Source organism: Ischnura elegans, chromosome 11, assembly GCF_921293095.1.
Source record: "Ischnura elegans chromosome 11, ioIscEleg1.1, whole genome shotgun sequence".
NCBI classification, from domain to species: Eukaryota; Metazoa; Arthropoda; class Insecta; order Odonata; family Coenagrionidae; genus Ischnura; species Ischnura elegans.
In genome coordinates, this window is record NC_060256.1 from 89,041,843 (window position 1) to 89,060,426 (window position 18,584).

The 18,584-nt window shown below is 38.5% G+C and overlaps 1 protein-coding gene across 1 annotated transcript; it reads right to left on the minus strand.

Moving 5' to 3' along the window:
* Positions 1-74: 74 nt before the first annotated feature.
* LOC124167690 (integral membrane protein 2C) lies at positions 75-16,330 on the minus strand. The gene is made up of 7 exons (XM_046545677.1): positions 16,115-16,330; positions 15,725-15,904; positions 10,433-10,495; positions 10,035-10,217; positions 6,391-6,505; positions 2,812-2,961; positions 75-1,848 (listed from the first exon to the last, which is right to left on the minus strand). Exons 1-7 carry the CDS (start codon positions 16,199-16,201, stop codon positions 1,616-1,618), a joined length of 1,011 nt encoding a protein of 336 aa, XP_046401633.1. The 5' UTR covers positions 16,202-16,330; the 3' UTR covers positions 75-1,615.
* Between the last annotated feature and the right edge of the window lie 2,254 nt (positions 16,331-18,584).

An 18,584-nucleotide genomic window follows, 5' to 3' on the forward strand; every position in this document is an offset into this window, starting at 1 on the left:
ATGTTTGATCTCAAAATTTCTTTCCTCACATGTAGGTAGCCCCGAAAGGTATGAGACATAAGTGAATACATAAATGATTTTTGATATGTTTATTGTGAATACTTCCACATACAAACTTTACAGTAAATGGATATGTTTACATAGTGATACTTAATTTGCTTATAGAGTACTTTGAACATTTCTAAACATATTTCCCCATTGCACTGGCAACTTCTTAAAGTAAGAATATGTATACACCTCAGGAACCAATCAAAAATAACAAACTCATTTTGGCACCATAATAGAGAATTAAGGCGAGTGAGCATAATACATAATTATTGCTGTGAACAATTGCATTTTCTTAATCAGCAGAAAATCCAAAGAAAAGGAAATTCAGAAAATGGACCATAATAAAGAATAAAGGTGAGTGAGCATGACAATGGAGTGAACAACACCATTTTCTAAATCTCCTGAACGATTTTGCATAAAATGAACTCACCTTTTGGATTTCTAAGAATGCCAATTTTGATTTAGATTGGCTACAGCTTACACTTCCTAATATACATTATAAAGGTGTAAAATAATCCACATTACCCTTTCCAGTATATCGATATTTCTTTTCCCTTTTCTTGATCTCAATTTTTTAAATGTCGATTAACGTTTCTGAGCATAGGTCAAAGATTTATTCAAAATTATTTGCCAACATTTCGATATACTTTTTACATCATCTTCAGGGCTATGAACGAATATGATAACCTTAAATTCATACAAGAAGATATGTACGTATTACTGCAAAATGCTATCCAGAAACTTAGTTCCTCTACACCAACTAAAACAGAGGTTCTCAAATGTGATATTCTCAAACTGAAGGTGTTTGAATGCAAGTTTGATGGTCACCAATTTATGTGCTGAGTGCCTTCACAACAAAAGCACCACATTGATGCGTCGAATGGCAATAATCTCAATACCCTTTTCTCAGTGAATACTACTAGCGGTCACAGCCTTGAATGTAACGTAGTCCCAAGATGGAAAACTCGATGCAACACATGTACTTGAGAACCCCTGATGTAATGTGTGAAGGTACATTGGTCTCGTACAATTTCACATGAGTGGATAAATGCACAAAACATTCATTACATAAGTAAATAAAAAGAAAAGAAAAACGAAATTAGCTAAATGTGTTTGGAGATCTTAATTTGGGGCATTCAACATTAGCCCCAAAGAGTAGTGCTTTAATTAGAAGCACTAAAAATTCACTATTGATTATAATAATCAGTAAAATTTTCAGTCTCATTTGTCCTACATCATCACATCTGTCACGAAGAACAGATCACACAGCTCTCACGCACTCTCACTTTGGGAATGCAACACAGCAAAGAAGATATTTAACAGGGTAGGGTGGTTTGGAGGACGTTTGCGCAACATAGGAAAGAGCTTGCACACTATCTTTCCAGGAGGTTGACATCAATTTATAGAAGATAGAGGAGTAACAATCAATAGAGCAATTATTATAGTAAATAATTAATTCCGCCAATATTACTCGGGAGTATATTAGTCAGGAGGGGGACGGGGGCATTGACTGGCATAGGTGGATCCGGACTTTGGAACGTTGAGCCCCCATGCACCCCCACTACGTCTACTCGCTCGCTGGACTGCCCTTCTCGGCTGTCCTCTTCTCATCAACGGCCGCGAGAGGAAGGGCCACAGCCTCCTCATCATTGACTTCCATCCCGCTCTTCTTCTCCTGAGCCGACTCATACGCAACCACTTCATCCATGTTCATTATGTTGAACTCAACAAAATTTTTACCAGCATACTCAACAAATCTGGCAGTTGATGGCACTTCATCTCCAATGCTCCTCTTAAACACTGAAAAGGTTGGTCAGCGAATGGTTGGTCAATTAACATAAAATAACGCTGTAGTAAGATTGTGAAAAACACTCCAAGTAAAATATAACCAAGGACAAACTTCAGTGCAAGAGTCCAAGATTGAAATGGGAAACTCAGAAACCGTGTGATCCCTTCCCCTCAAACTTCCACTGAACAGATGACTCCTTCAATGGCCAATTGTTTTCTTGCATTTTTTGCTTCGATTTGAATTTAATGTCCATTGATTTTAACATTGATAAAAAAGTAGATTCAGTAATAATTTAATATGACACCCATTTATAACTATTTAATGTACTCATTCAAGCTGAAGGAGTCAGCACAGAAACCAAGCACCTCAATTTCTGGGTAACTCAGTTACTGCGTAGCCACCTTTGCTACTCTTGTTTCATTACGAAGAAAGAATACTAATAACTTAGTTCTTCCTCATACGTTTCATGCACACCTATTCTGTGACCTAGGTTTCGAAAAAGATCTCCATCGTCAGGAACATTGGACATAGAAGAAATTGAATAATTACAAAGACTTGTTAACAATTTATACTATTATATTTATAATAATAATAATTAACAAGTATGCGTAACAATTATATTTATTCGATGTCCAGTGTGCCTGATGATGAAGATCTTTTAAACCTAGGTTGCAGAATTGTTGTACTGTAAGGACATATGGAATAATTAAATTATTATTATTACTTCTTCATAATGATTAGTAAATTCCATGCAGTCATTCCAGAAACAACACAAATATTGTTCCCATTTACTTGGAAAAATAATATCAACAAATGTGTACACAATAACAATGCTGAAGGGCTTTATTATTACAATTAGAGGCTAAACTAATGCATGGATAATTTGCGCACAGATAAGTGAGAGTTAATCTGTGGGCACTGTTTTTCAGAAAGTGAATGAATATTTCAAGTGCATACGCAGCAGGTTGCCTTACCTGGATGAGCATTGTATTTCTCTAACTTGTATATCGGCAGCCCATTGCATTCTCGACGGATGTACGTCCCCACACTTTGTTTGTCTATTATTGGTGGAGTGACCACCTTCATGGTATCACGCACAACTTCAGTATCCACATCATAATAGCCTAGAAAAATATGAAAAAAACACTGACATAATAGTCAACAAGGAATCAAGCAGTTTAGCTATAAATGGGTAAAATACCTCTTTTACAAATTCGAATATTGAGCTCAAATGCAAACATTTTACCAAGAATATCAATTACAGGTATCCCTCGCTTAATATTAATTCTTTTAACATAATTTTTGTTAATATAAAACTGGATCTTAAGACTGCCTTCTATTTGTATAAAAAATTGTCCTGCTTTACCTCAACCAAGGAACTTACCAAAAATTCTCATGTCACCTCTTTATTTAGCATTGGAAAATCAAAGAAGTAGGTATATTAATGAAGTAACTGGTACTACAAAAGAAAATAACAATTTGGATTCTCGATCACAATGCTATCATCATCATCATCATCACTGGTCAACAATCCTAGGATTGGTTTGAAGCAGCTCTCCACTCAGTTCTCCTATCAGCTAATCTTTTCACACCTACGTATTTCTTCTCTTTCACATCCTTCTTTACTTGTTCCATATATTTTGTTCGAGGTCTTCCTTTTCCATTCTTGCCTTCCAATTGTCCCTCGACGATTGTCTTCATCAGGCCATCATGTCTCAATATGTGGCCTATAGGGTTGTTCCGTCTTCTTGTTAAGGTTTTAATGAGGCTTCTCTTCTCTCCTACTCTTCTTAGGACTTCCTCGTCACTAACTCGGTCAATCCATTTGATCTTCATCATTCTTCTGTAGCACCACATTTCGAAGGCCTCTATCCTTGCTTTCTCCACTGCGGTCATTGTCCATGCCTCACTTTCGTATAGGAGCATACTCTAGATGTAGGTTCTTATAAATTGTTTCTTTACTTCCATATTTGAGTTTCCCACTTTAAGCAGGTCTCTCTTTTGGTGGAAAGCTCTCTTTGCCTGAGCTATTCTGCTGATAATTTCTTTCTTACTTCTCCCATCACTAGTTATCTTGCTTCCCAAACAACCGAATTCATCCACCTCTATCAGTTTTTGCTTCCCTATTTTAATGTTGGTCTTGACTTCTTCTCTTCTGCTGCATACTAAGATCTTGGTTTTCTTCGTGCTTATTTTCAGTTGATATCTACTCATTACCCTACCCATATTAACCAGAATATTTTTCAAATCCTTCTCTGTTTCTGCTATAACGGCTATGTCATAGGCAAATCTTAGCATGCTAATTTTTTCTCCATGGATATTCACTCCCAATTCCTTTTCTTTGATTTCATTAATGGCTTTTTCAATGTAAACATTGAAAATTACGGGTGACAATGTACAGCCTTGTCGCACTCCTTTCCTAATTCTTGCTTCTCCACAGCTGGGCCCTGATTTTATCACGGCTACTTGGTTTTTGTATAAACTGTGGATGATTCCTCTGTCATTATAAAGAACCCCAATTTCCTTTAGGATTCCAAGCATTGTGCTCCAATCCACGTTGTCAAATGCTTTCTCTAAGTCCACAAATGCAACGAATGTTGGCTTGTTCTTTTCCATTCTCTTCTCTATGAGCAGTCTTAGGGCCAATATTGCTTCCCTTGTGCCTTTGTTTTTTCTGAATCCAAATTGGTCCTCATCCAAGTACTCTTCTGCTTTTCGTTCTATTCTTCTATAGATGATCCTTGTCAGTATCTTTGTCGCATGTGTAGTAAGGCTTATGGTCCTAAAATCTTCGCACTTCTCCCCCCTTTTCTTCTTAGGAATAGGGATTATAATGTTCCTCTCGAAATCCTTTGGTATCTCACCTGTCGTATACATTTCACTAATGATTTTGTATAGCTGGTTCAACGTCTTCTCTCCTGAATTTTTAATTAGTTCTGCAGGAATGTCATCAATGCCAGACGCTTTATTTATCCTGAGGTCTCTTACAGCCGCATCAAATTCCGATCTTAAAATTGGGGCTCCCATGTCATCGGCATCCACTTCCCTCTCGTTTTCGATAGCATTCGTTCTGAGGCGACTTCCTTTGTACAAATCTTCCAGATATTCCTTCCATCTCTTCCCTTTTTCTTCGTTTTCAATCAATAGTTCTCCGTTTTTGTCCCTAAGGGTATTACATCTTACGCCCCTTTCCTTAAAGTGGTTCCTCACTATCCTATAAGCGGCCTCTACTTGCTATATAAACTGTATTGATACCCAAGGATGTAAAATAGCCCCAAGAAAAGTCAGCCAATTGCATACAGAGTGTAAATTATATTGCCTAATTACACCTCTTACAGAACATGACATTCCCATTACACGACACTTTTTAATAACATATCTAGAATGTTACCTGAGGGATACGAGTATTTCCTGAAATGCAATATCTCTATACAATAAGTCTTGATAAAAATATTTTTCCTAATTATTCCCCATTCATTGAATTCTTTTATTCAGTATATCCTTCTCTTTAGATAAAATAATGGAAAGATGGAGAATGACAACTTCAATTTACTTTTGGTAGCCTTTAAGAGTATATTGAGCCTAAAGCCAGAATCACAAAATCATTTCCAGTGATGACTCCAGCGATGGGCCTGCCCATCGCTTTTTCTGTTATTCGGTACGCCGCTTTTTCTGCCACTGAAGCCATTGCTGCCATTGACTTTTGCCCTATCAAAATACACGGAAGTGTTGTTTAATTAAATGCCACATTCCACTTTCTATATAAGAGAACGTGAGTGTAAACAAGACAGTCTTTTCTGATGGACTGGGAACTCAGTCCATCAGAAAATGGACAGAAAGAGTGATGGAAAAAGGTACGGAAATAATGTGATTCAAGCTTAAATAATTCAAATTTATCAAATCATTTGCATAACCTTAAGCTAATATAAAAAATCAATAATAACCGCATATTGATTTCAACAAAGTAAGCAAAAGCAATTATTGACAAAATTTCATACGAGGTGATAATAATAAATACAGATAGTATTAGTAAATAAAATTTCATTGAGATGATAATATGAATTTTTAAGCTACGTTTTGCTGACGGATGGAAATTTTCACCATTAATCGTACTTTTCTATAATCACAACTTCCGCAAAAAGTAGCATGGCTCAGTTGATTATGTTTACTTTATAAGGTAAATGTAATTTCATTCAATGATAGATGAATGATTCTTAAGAAAGATGAACTTTAATACTGGAAATATAAAAAATGAAGACTTTTACCAATTGACTGTAGCTTTCCCAGACCATTGATTGTAAATAATTTTTTTTTTTTGGTGTTTTCCACAGTTATTGTATCAGCTCCACAGACGTTTCCACTTGCATGCTGGAGACTTCCTCAAGAGTGAATGCAACACAAAAAATACACGGAAAACACCCAAAAACAAAGCTTATTTACAAGACTTTAACTTTTTGAGCCAACCTCCTCATCCATATCAAATTCAGTGTGAACCAGATTTATAGCTTGACAGATGGAAGGAGAGCGAACTTATGCACATAATTTGGGCCTACCTTCCCACATTTTCTGCACCAAATCATACAAAGATCTGGGTGGAAGAACCTGGCGCCGATTCAGGGGCATCACAAAGCATCTATGTCCATCCAGGTCGATGATTCCAGTCTTATTCTGAACACAAAAATGAATGATACGCACACATGAGAAACTTCAAAAACATAAGACTTATTTATAGACCATGAAATAGAAAGTCATTCAGTGATGCTACTGCAATAAAAAATAGTGCCTAATAACTACTTTTTCAAATGGTTTTCAAATTATACAAATATCCTCGATAATCCCAACTTAAACACTTTTTTCACACTCTGGATGTTGTTAAAATATTCCTGAATTCAAATCCCTCACTTTTCCCTGACATAAAAAACCTTCTCAGACTTTTTCACTCTCTCCTTTGTTCTCCTGCATTTTGTTTTTGAAGAGAATCAATTAAATACAAAATCCTCTTATAAACATATAAAATCATTTTCTAAATTAACTTCATTACGTCGAACATTCAAAAAATAGGAATTTTGATACTAAATATTATTCAAGTAAAAGTAACAGAAAGTTTAATGTTACAGCAGTTCTTTCGATTCAAACACAATGAGATAAATTTTCCCTTACACCATTGATGAGATTCTCTGATCTAATTCACATGACTTTTCCTCAATTACCCAGATTCAATATAATACAGTGGAACTTGGTTAGTACGTTCCTCCTTAGTACGTTTTCCTCCTTAGTACACCGATTTCCCTCGGTCCCGGTACTATCCGAACAAAATACAGGTAAAAGTATTTGGTTAGTACGTTTGAAAAAAATGCGCTTTCCTGGTTAGTACGCTCAATTGCTTGCCGTGACGCAACCCGCAATTCGTTCTCTACTATCTTCTTATGGGTCATAAACCTCCGAATTCATGATTTAATATATTATTATTAGCCATTGAAATTCTTGCATTCATTCCACATCTTTCTTCGACCGTGATTTATCATAACGCATTTCTCAATTCTTGTGACGTGATGAAAAATAAAATGCGGCCATTTTTTGGGAATGTCTGACTATGAAAAACTACAGCCAATAAGAAGCCCCAATTTTCCCCACCCCGAGCTCCTCACCTTCTGTTGCCTTTGGAGCTTGGGAGTGCCCACTGCTGCGCACAAAGTTCATGAGTGGGCAATTGTTGCTATTGCACGAGTTATCATGATGAAGAAATGAGTCTTAACGGTATTAGACAATTCCCACATTATCTAAAACAGTACTGCTCCATAAACTCGACGTCGTGCGTATTTACTTGACTACTGTTACGGGAGCAGACGATCCTCTGGATCTCCACGCGAAGCTTAGCTTAAAAATACTTGATCTCGGAACGAAAGCAGACGACATTAGACAAATTTTGAAAGTAAATTTCAACTGTTTAATATAAAATTTTCTTGTAATTACGTCGTAATCTAATAATCTTGCGTGTCATCAGTTGATATATCGATCGATTTTACAATCGAAATGGTATCATTCCAGAAGCGAATGTCTGCGGCTGTTGCCGTAATTTGAAAGTCAATATAATTTTGCCCAATTTTTATGATGTTTAAAAAACCAGTTGACTTACTCCGGGTTGTTGTTACATTCTCCGAGTACGCTGTGAGAAAGAAAAATGACTTATCTTCGCTTGTCTGAGCTTCACTCGTCCTCGTTCTGTAAATATATATAGGATAAATCATGGGAGATAGACGCCGTAATCATGAAATCCTCTCCGGGATGTCCATGAAAAATTGCGATTTTTATTCACATGGTATTGTTTTTCATGGTAGCGCTCATTTTCTTGATTTTAAATGTGAAAAGAGTTCAGGAAGGCGATCCTATGAGAACTACTGATAGTAATTGTAATTATGACGACTTTTTCACTGATTGCAATAACCCCGATTGCTATTATTTACTTTCCTCGTTAGTACGTTTTCCTGGTTAGTACGTTCATTTTTCGTGGTCCCTTCAGAAACGTACTAACCAAGTTCCACTGTATTGACAATATTTCTAGGCAGCCCAAAAATACAAATATTCATCACAACAGGAGGTAATTAGAGTGGAGTGTTAAAATATAATCTGATAAATTAACACCCCAGGGCAGACTTGACCAAAACGACATCATACTATGTGCATAAGGGGACAGGTGCAGTGTGTTTAACCCTTTCACTGCTGTGAGCGTACTTTTCCTTCTTCCATGCCATGCACTTTCGCAAAAGTACTTCGAAGGGTCCCAAATCCGGGACCCTTTCCTTGACAAGCTCACCCACACAGCACTGTCTCATCGACCCTACCAGCGGGGGGCCTCCCTCCCAAAAAGTGAACACTTTGACTGAAAACAATCATTTTTTGATGATCGGATTGATTGGTTGATTTTCAAATTGCAGTCAGAGCGGTCACTTTTCGGGAGGGAGGCCCCCGAGCTGGTAGGGTCGATGAGACGGTCCTGTGTGGGTGAGCTCATCGAGGAAAGGGTCCCGGATTTGGGACCCTTTGGAGGGTGTAACACGCCCATTACTGAAGTACCTGCTCCATGGGCCCATGAAATGCATTTTAACCTTTCCGCCACATGTGAGGAGAAGGTTTTCGGAGATTGAACAGCAGCGGAAGGATTAATAAAATTTTATGAATGGTTAGGCCCGTTTCACATGGGTGCGGACGGTCCGCGCTCCTTGCTACGCACGCAGATTAGGTTCCATTGATGTTAATGGAAGCTTACACATGACTACGTACCGTCCCCATGCGAGGCAGACATCCATGTGGCCCCTCCGCCCCGCGGATCACCTGCGCGCATACAGGCCACAGAGACAGGTTTGTGCTTACATATGAATGCGGATGGCTGATGCAGACCAAGCAGATTTGTCATTGGAAATAACAGTGCAAGTGCATTATTTCACCATGTAAAGTGAAAGGGAGTGGGCATGCGAAAATAATCGAAAAACTTATCTTCATGAGCACAAATCTCAGTAAATGTGATCACGAAACCTGCTTTTAATTTTCTTTGTTCCACAATAGGATGCACCCTAAACCTACTTTTATGGAAACTTTTCCTCCGTTTTTTTCTTACCTGGTATTCAACAATTGCTTCCATTACACTTGGCAGTATGACATTCTTTTACCTTGGCAAGCTGCACACAACGGACATGTGCGGATGCGGACAGATTTGTGTGTTTTTCTTAATGTGTTTTTGCCTATGTGAACAGCAGTGACCGCTTTCCGCCCCCCACGTGCGAAGTGTGGACCGTCCGCGTCCATGTGAAACAGGCCTTAGGTATTTTGACATCTACATATGTAATTACTGCTAACTTCCCTGAATCCTCTGAATAGAATTAGCCCTCATAATCTGTTGCTATTTAAACTTAGGTAGTTTATCTAGTAGTTCATAATTTGTAGAACATAAGCACAAGGTCAGGTATAAGATGTGCAACATAGAAGGAGATGCTGCTTCACACAATATTACATGCCAATAGGTGCATTTATTTATATATCGCTTGCAACCAATTTTAAATGAGGTTGTTCCTTGAGAGTTGATAAGAGTTGATCCTTGGATTGTTTGATCAGAAAAATAAACTAGTAAGAGTGAATTTACATGATATAAAACTACGTAAGTTATGTTCTAACAAGCACCACAACCTGCATTTCTACTCACCGAATTAAAGTCGTGGATGAATCTACCTCGGCGTCCATTGCTGAAATCGGGAACGTCTATCTTTTCATAGTTGAGCACGGGGTCTAAGTCAAACTGTTCGTTGAAGTAGCCAGGTGAGATGGCGTGAGTGTTGGCTCCCTTAAAACGGTTGGTCATGAGATCATCAGTGTATTCCTCACCCATCTAGAGAGAGAGAGAGAGAGAGAGAGGGCCATAATAACATCACTACCATTCATACATAGATTTTGCAAATTAAACATGGAAGGGCAATAAAGATCAAATACAACAAATACCAAAGAGTAGAAATATGACCACCAATCCTGCAAATACCTAAGACAACAAATGCGACCACCAAGAATACTTAGACCCATACCAAATATGTCATGACATATATTTACCTTGTAAGCCTCAGGTTGTCCAGGAGGCAATGGGATCTTGCACCATCCTCGGATACGATGCATCTGCAATATTAATTAAACAGTTTAAATAAAATTGTTGTAAGAAATACAATTGAAATTCAAAATTAGATTTATTAACTGTTTGCAGTAAACTACTCCAATTTTTAAATAGCAAATTCCAAAAAATATTGAATAATGAATGTTCAATAACAATTCAGTACGTACAAGAATGAGTTGTACTCTTTTGAGTGCATATTATGGAATTGGGTAAAAAGGAAGGGACTTTGGGCATCTCATCTAACCATTTCCAAAATAATACTTGGTACAGTAGACTCTCATTAATACGAACAACATCATTACAAAGTTCTCGTTATTACGAAGCAATTCCTTGGTCCCGACGAAAAGGCCTATCTAATCTCAAGTAAAAGAAATGTTAATACGATACTTTCGTTATTACAAAATTACGTACCTCAGTCCCAGTCCCGGGGTTACAAAATGAAATTTATTACGAAGTTCTGTGAAAAACAATGAAATTTAGGTGGATATAAACAACGCTACGTTCTCATAATTGATCTACGTTTAAGTTTGCTTCTTGTACTGTGTCCAAGAGAGTCAATTTCGGTTCTTTCTTCAGTAGGAGATACTTCAATATGCATGCAACATCATATAATAAGCTTCATTCCTGAGGAATTATGGTGACCCACTAATTAAAGCTCATAAATTGGATGTGCAGTTATTCCTCTTCCTACGCAAATTGGATTTACAAACTTTCAGAGATAAGAACATTCGAAAAATTCAAGCGTGCCTGAAATTTCAAATTTGGCACCTTCGGAGTTTGCCGATGCGACAAGACGTGGCGTAGAGGAACTCGCACTTTGGGCATAATCTGAACAAAGTATCATTTAATCCGGTGTGAAGTAAAGTACTGCTGAGTGTTTCGCCTATTCTTTCCTCCTGCAGACAGCGTTTTTTTCGGCTCCGGCTATGTTGCAAGCTAGATCAGTTTGTCACAATCATGAGTTATTGCAAGATTGTGATGCAGTGTTGCATTCTGCAGGATAACCACTCTCCTCGATGCCTTGTATAGGTTTACTAACTAATGAGTAAGGCTTCATTGAAACTTTCGCGGGTGCTCGTTATTATGATTAAAAACTTATGGGCTATGTCGCCGCGTCAATTCTTGGGTGGCCCCAACATTTCCCGACCGATGCCGGTCGCTTTTTCAAGGGATTATGAAGAGTTGAAAATTTAAAATCTTTTATGTAGGTATCTGTGTCAGGTGGTGGGGGGAGGCCTTAGAAAGCATTCCTGCCATACATTAAGGGGACGACTGACGTAATATGAAATATCCTACGAAAATTCCAGATAAGGACAATCTTCTCGCCTCACATACAGATAAAACATCTCCTAAACACCGTCAAGGATAGAACTCCACTACAAGTGGACGGGGTCTACGAAATTCCTTGCCAGACCTGCGGGAAGAACTACTTCAGCGAAACAGGCAGATCAGTCAAAACACGCCTAGAAGAGCACGCAAGAGCGATTCAACTGGGGCAATCAACAAAGTCCACGGTAGTCGAACACGCAGCGCTTGGGCACACAATCGACCTCAAAGAAGCCAAAATCATTGCCAAAGTTAATGGTTTTAAACAGAGACTTGTCCGAGAAGCCATTGAAATATCCAAAGAAGAAAAGAATAATTTTAACAAAGACACCGGCATTAAAATTAGCCGTACTCGGCAACCCGTAGTGAGAAAAAACAAGCAGCTACCCACTCCTCCAACCTCCCACTCCCCTCCCCCCACCACCTGACACAGATACCTATATATAAGATTTTAAATTCCCAATTCTTCAGAATCCCTTGAAAAGCGACCAGCATCATTCGGGAAACGTTGTGGCCACCAAAGAATTGTCACGGCGACATAGCCCAAAATTTTTTAATCATAATAATGAGTAAGGTCTCGGAACGCTTCTTGGTATACCGAGGACTTCCACATAATTTATATATTATACACTTGACTCTGAAGATTAGAAGTGGGAGATTGAGGAGACAAGAAATTTTGGCAAAGTATGATTTTTTCTTTCAATGATTCCTAAAAGAAATATTCGTACGTACTTCGTTATTACAAATCTCCGGTTTTTCGGTCCCATGAACTTCGTAATAACGAGAGTCTACATTTAACATTTATACTCCTGGCTAAGCTTCAACACATTGCGTACAAATGGCAAGAATTCTCGCCATTTTTTTCCCGAGCGTTCAAAAAGGGACGACAAAGATTATCGTCATTTACGCGCGTCAACCTAAAAAAATTTAAAGCGTACAATACTTATTGGTTAGTACATTTTCAGTTGTTGTTTGCTATTCATAATGAATTGATGTATCATAACGTTTGATTGGATAAAGTTATATTCTAAACATTAGCTTTTTAACCATGTTTAAACCAAAGGCATTAAGCCCTAATAGGCACATATTTCCAATCTCGGCGTTCCTAGGTATTAAAATACCCCGGTACGCAACGTGTTAAGCCTCTGAGTGCATCCACCAGGTTGCGGAGGGAGAGTCAACCAATAGATACAGAGGTTAGCCGTGATATAAGATAGCTTACTTGCCGAATAAATTGTGGACAAAAAGTAACAACGATCTGAGGAGGTATTGCTGTATTCCTGGGTAAGTTGGCAATTTGAATGATACAGAAGAAGCTGTGACTTGGAAATGCTGTGAGACCACCAAAAATTATGCTTCCCATCTCCAAGAGGAGAGGGCAGCAGCTCTTCATTACATGAGTGAAGGTGGAGACCACAGTGGTCAGTACAGAGATACTCATTTCACTGCAGGTGAGGTAACATTTACTTTAGGGGCTGTAATGCTACGATTTGGAAGGCAAGGGTAAAACCATCACATTGCTGTGTAATATTTCTAATCCTGCCGCGTGAACAGTGGTGAAATATACAAGAATTGCCTTGAGAAAATTGCCATGGGAATTAAAGAACATGGATAGCGTAGTGGTCCATGGTTCGATTCCTGGTCCAGGGGACTTTTCTCTCATGGCAATTCCTGTATACATCATATTGTTACCCGGTGGAGTTGCAGCTACTCCAATTCTTTAAATATCAGACATGATGGAATTCTCTCAGGTAAATTTATTACGGAGGTAAACTAGTGCCCATTCAGGTCTCTGGGCAAGGACTACTCAAGAGGATAGTACATATAACAATACTTTGGCCAACTGTGAGAAAACACTGAGGATACAACATGGACCTTAATATTGCTTAGGACATGCGGTATGTTAGGTTAAGGCAAGCAGTGGAATAAAAAGGGTGAGAGATTGCATGATCAACGAATACATTGGGACTTCACCTTGTTACATCACACAACGTCAACTGACGACCACCATTTTAGTGTGGGAAAAAAAATTAGAACAAACAAGAATCAAAAATAAATTCCTGGCACTGCTAGCATATAAAGAAAAACAACTGCCAACACAACACTTCTGAAATATGCTAGGAAATATATATAGGGTAGAAAACTTTAAGGAGGAAATGCATAGGTTAAACCTCCACATGCTAGGAATCAGTGAAATAAAGTGGCCTAAGAAGGGAGACCTTTGGAGGGGAAGCTAAAAAATTATGCACACAGCATCTCTTAACAATAATGCTGGGGTTGGGAAAAAGCTCAGAAAGAGTGCCTGAATGTGTACGAAAAGCTTCCTGCAAAACAGTGAACGGATAGTCTTTGTACAGAGATGAAACTGGTAGATACCATAGCAGTACAGGTTTATATGCCTACAATAGACTACAAGGATGAAGAAACTGAAGACCCATTGATTCATTCAAGATTAAATTTCATAAGTCTACGAAGATATCATGTAAGTAATCAAACAGGTAAGGGGTGAAAAAAACCTAATAGTTCAATGTGATTGGAACACTAGTCGGTGAAGGGCTGGATGGAAGAACAACCAGAAAATATGGGTTATGAAATTGAAAGAAAGAGGAGAAAGGCTTCTGGAATTCTGCGCAGAACAAATATTAATGCTTGCCAACACACTATTCAAGAATAACACGCAAAGAAGATGAATTTAGAAGGAGAATATACATAGAAAATGCCAGGAGATAAAATAAGAGTTCAACTAGACAACATTTTAGAGAAGCATAGGTTTTGGAACCAGAAAATGGACTGCAAAATACTCCACCCATAAGTCCCCAGGGCAGATATCGACATATGTATAATGTAGTGATAATGAAATTCAAGAAATCAGAGAAGAACTCATGGCAATAAGAGAAACTACAGGAGCCAACAAATCGAAATGCCCATCAAAAAGTAGTGGAGAGCAAGATAGGATTAGATCTGACGGAGAAATCAGTGGAGAATGGCTGGAAAAATATCAAAAAGGGCTTCAGGAGGTTGCTAGATAAGTTCTAGGGAGGAGAAAATTTGTTGAGAAAAAGCCATGGATCACAGATGAAGTCATAGCCCTCATAAAAGCATGGAGAAAATATAGGAATGCAAACGCTGAGGGAGGACACGCTTGCTGCAAGGGAATGAGGAACAACATTCGCAGCAAATTGAGGACAGCTTGAGAAGTGTGGACGATGAACATATGCGAGGATAAACAAAATAAACTTGTGCAAGGGAAACAAGGAAGTAGCCTATATCAGCAAAAAATAAGGCTGAAGGAATGGACGATAATTCAGCAGAGCTTAGAAAAAAACGTGAGAGAAACTTCACTTCACCAAGCATCTTAGGAGCATACACAAAAGGACCAAGCTAACAAACCAGCACTGCTAATTTTGCCATGACGTCACTGATTACTATCTCAATCATATCAAATTATACTAGTTTTAAGCGAAAAATCTATTTCACCATTTTTAAAACCCAAGGAAAGAAGCGAGAGAAGGGGTTCAACATATAACTAGAAAATCAAGAAATGACTTTTCCGGGTTGGGATCACAGAATATATTCATGAGGAAATCGCCAGCGCTTAATCATCAATGATTCCTTATCAACCAACGCAGACCATCACTTACCACAGATAAGACGCAAACACTCACTTTTAGCAGTGGATTAAAATAGAAGAAGGAAATGTGACGGAGAGTAACCTTTACCAATTGGTGAAGACGGTTTCCTAATAAGAAGCTACCAGTGAAAATACTTCAGCCAAGTAGTGAAGAGCAGGCTTAATTATCGCAGGAGACAACAGCGCAAAGAATTGTCAAAATAAAAGTCCCCGACACCTTGTACTTCTTAATAGTAAAACTTGCCCACTAAATTCAATAAAGGACTCAAAAACTAACCTGCGCCCGGGCAAACTGACGGTACACGAAAACACCACCTACGATGCCAATGCACATAACTATTAAAGCTGTGAGGAACAAGAACACTGTTGTCGCAGTCGAAACACGTCTCGCACGTCCTCTCATAAGCAAGTAATGAGGCTCCGGTTCTGCGGTAGCCTCGATATCCACCTTGCTGGGCTGTGAAGGGAAAATTAGTGTGAGATAGTGATTTCTCTCATGAAACATTATTAAAGACCAGTTTTCAATGTAGATTTTATAAAATGGTAAAATTATGACCACAATAGGTGTTTAAGGGAGGATTTAAGCATAAATTCAGGCAACCAAATAGCTGTTTGGTGAATAAAGATTGCACGGAACTAATCCGAGATAGACTTTAAACCTACTCACCAAACTTTCGTTGATTTCATTGTCAACCAAGGGCTCTTCAAGCTTGTCGGTCTTTTTCTCCGTAATAGGCTTTGTTACGATTGTCATGGTTAAATTTATAATCTAAATATTCAACTGCGCATACGCTTCCCAATGAAGGAAATCAATTGCAGCTTCCAACGTCTTCCGTGATTATTTTGGCGTTGCTGTGTTGCTGTACTCAGAGTCCTCTATATTGCCATATAATAACTACGAAGTTGAGTCGTCGCCATGGCCCTTATATACTGGTTACTAATCTTCGGCTCAATGTTGTTGCCTTGACTGACGCTCCCACCCCTCAAACCCCTCCAGAGAAACTCTGGCGCGCGGTGGCGCTACCACTAGGGGAAATATGGAACTAACTGCGGTCTCGGCGGCGGTTCGAAAGCAAATCGGGATGAGATGGAGTGATAAGAGTCGGATGTGGACGAATTATAGGAGGAACGATTAGATTAATTGAATAATTTCACCATGAAAATGCGCTATGGGCTGTAAATCACTAGTTTCTTAGTTTCGGCGGGTAAATAGGACCTAGTGAAGCCAAAGTAACAATAAATTTATCTGCATTAGGGTTTTACCTAACTCTCGGAATTTTCTGATTAAATGCTATGATCGAAGGCGGCGGCAGTTGGAAAAAAACATATAGGTACATTAAAAGGCATTTCTCCCGTTAACGGCCATTTTACACCGTGCACATAATAGGGAAATTGCATACTTTTTATAAACAGTATGCTGATATACTACAGTAAACACTTAGTACCGCAATATACTTTTTTCCGCTTAAAATTCAGTTTATACCCTAGAAAATGACTCCCAAAAGTCGCCCGAGTTTCGCGGGCTAAAAAATACCGCCCCCACTAATCTTTGGCTGTGACGTCATAGTTCAGTACGAGTCCAAGATCCAAGCCCAGTAACTGCAGGTTTGGAAGAGCCACGTTGCGTTTAAAGGAGAACGTGGGTGAAATAAGGAAAAATTACAAGTGGTGCATTGTTCCTCTGTGCAATAACACCCCAGAAAAAAATTTTCGACTGCATTCCCACGGAGGAAATTAGAAGAAAAGCCTCGATGCAAGCCGTCTGTCGGGATGAGCGTCAAGCCGATGTCCCACGGTCAAATTTGCGTCAAAATATTTTGATCAAAATTTTTGTCCAAAAATTTTGATGCAAATATTTTGATACAACTGGACTGGGGGTGTCCCACGATGCATCTCATTTTGATCAAAAACAAACGAAAGACGATATTTATGTAAACAACTAGGAAACTTGTGGAGGTGGAGGATTCTTTCTTTTTAAGCAGGCGAAATTGTTTGAACAGGCCTCTTGAACATTAAAGATGCGAAAAAAAGAAAACAGAAGGAATGCTGAACTTGGCCTTGGCTGGAAAAGGGGTATGAAAGCGTTGGAATAAGCATGCTAAACATGTTGGAGAAGGAGTTGGTCGCCGATGTTCCCGTTTATTATCGATAATAATTGACGACAAGTCAGGATATTTTCATGTCCCTTATCAGCAAGGTTGAGGGCAGAATAAAACGCCAGGATACAAACGTGAGGCAGTTTATTCCCGCGAGGAAAATGTTATTAATAAATGATGGACATTGTGGTTGAGGAGATGTTATGAATAGTGCTGTAAGCGTGCATTTAAATCACATTTTTCTCTCCTAATCTAGCAGTTTCTAAAATAAGGTCCTTATCCTATAATCATAGTAATAGAAACGGGCAGCTGTAGTGTTTCACAGGTACAATCGTCAGTTCATATTAGTCATTTCTCCAGCTGCTCGCTCGCATTGTATGCCTTCCATAAAGCGTAAAATTCGGCCTCGATACCTTAAGTAAATCTTTTATTATTTCCAAAACATCCCTCTTGGTATTGCGATTCTAAAGATTGCTTCCTTTCTATTTAAGATCAACTGATTATTACGGATTTCCTAGTTGAGAGCTTCCATCGCCTATCACTGAGACAAATATTTGCTCATATTTACCTTTAGGGCCACACCAGGCGATGAAATAGACGATCACGAACGTATATATATATTTGAAATAATGTTTTGTGAATTCACTTCGTGGTATGGTGATATTATAAATTTAAAACTAAACCTTTTAGTATTCCATACAATGCTAATGAAAAAACTCAACCGGTTTCGATCTTTTCAGGTCCTTATCTAGAGGTTTACGATTAAGATAACGACCTGAAAAAGTGGAAACCGGTTGGGTTTTTAATGCATACTGTGTGGAATACAACAAAGTTTATTTTTGTGTCCATAATATACATAATTATTAATTAAAATACTCATGCAGACGATAAATAAGTTTAACGTATTTGGCCTGTGTGTCAGCGCTTGGCGATGCTTTTTTGTCAAAGGCCCTGTGATTGGTTGGTTTCATCCAATTGGATGAAAATTTAGAACCTGTCCTATCCATTTGTACAAATCGGTGATTTGTACAAACGATAGGA

Excerpts from the sequence above, each read along its gene's own strand:
- LOC124167690 (XM_046545677.1), bottom strand. The coding sequence starts at position 16,201 with ATGACAATCGTAACAAAGCCTATTACGGAGAAAAAGACCGACAAGCTT. Across the intron at positions 10,496-15,724 it reads GTCAGTTTGCCCGGGCGCAG|ATGCATCGTATCCGAGGATG; the intron begins GTTAGTTTTTGA and ends TTAATATTGCAG. Across the intron at positions 2,962-6,390 it reads GGTGCAGAAAATGTGGGAAG|GCTATTATGATGTGGATACT; the intron begins GTAGGCCCAAAT and ends ATATTTTTCTAG.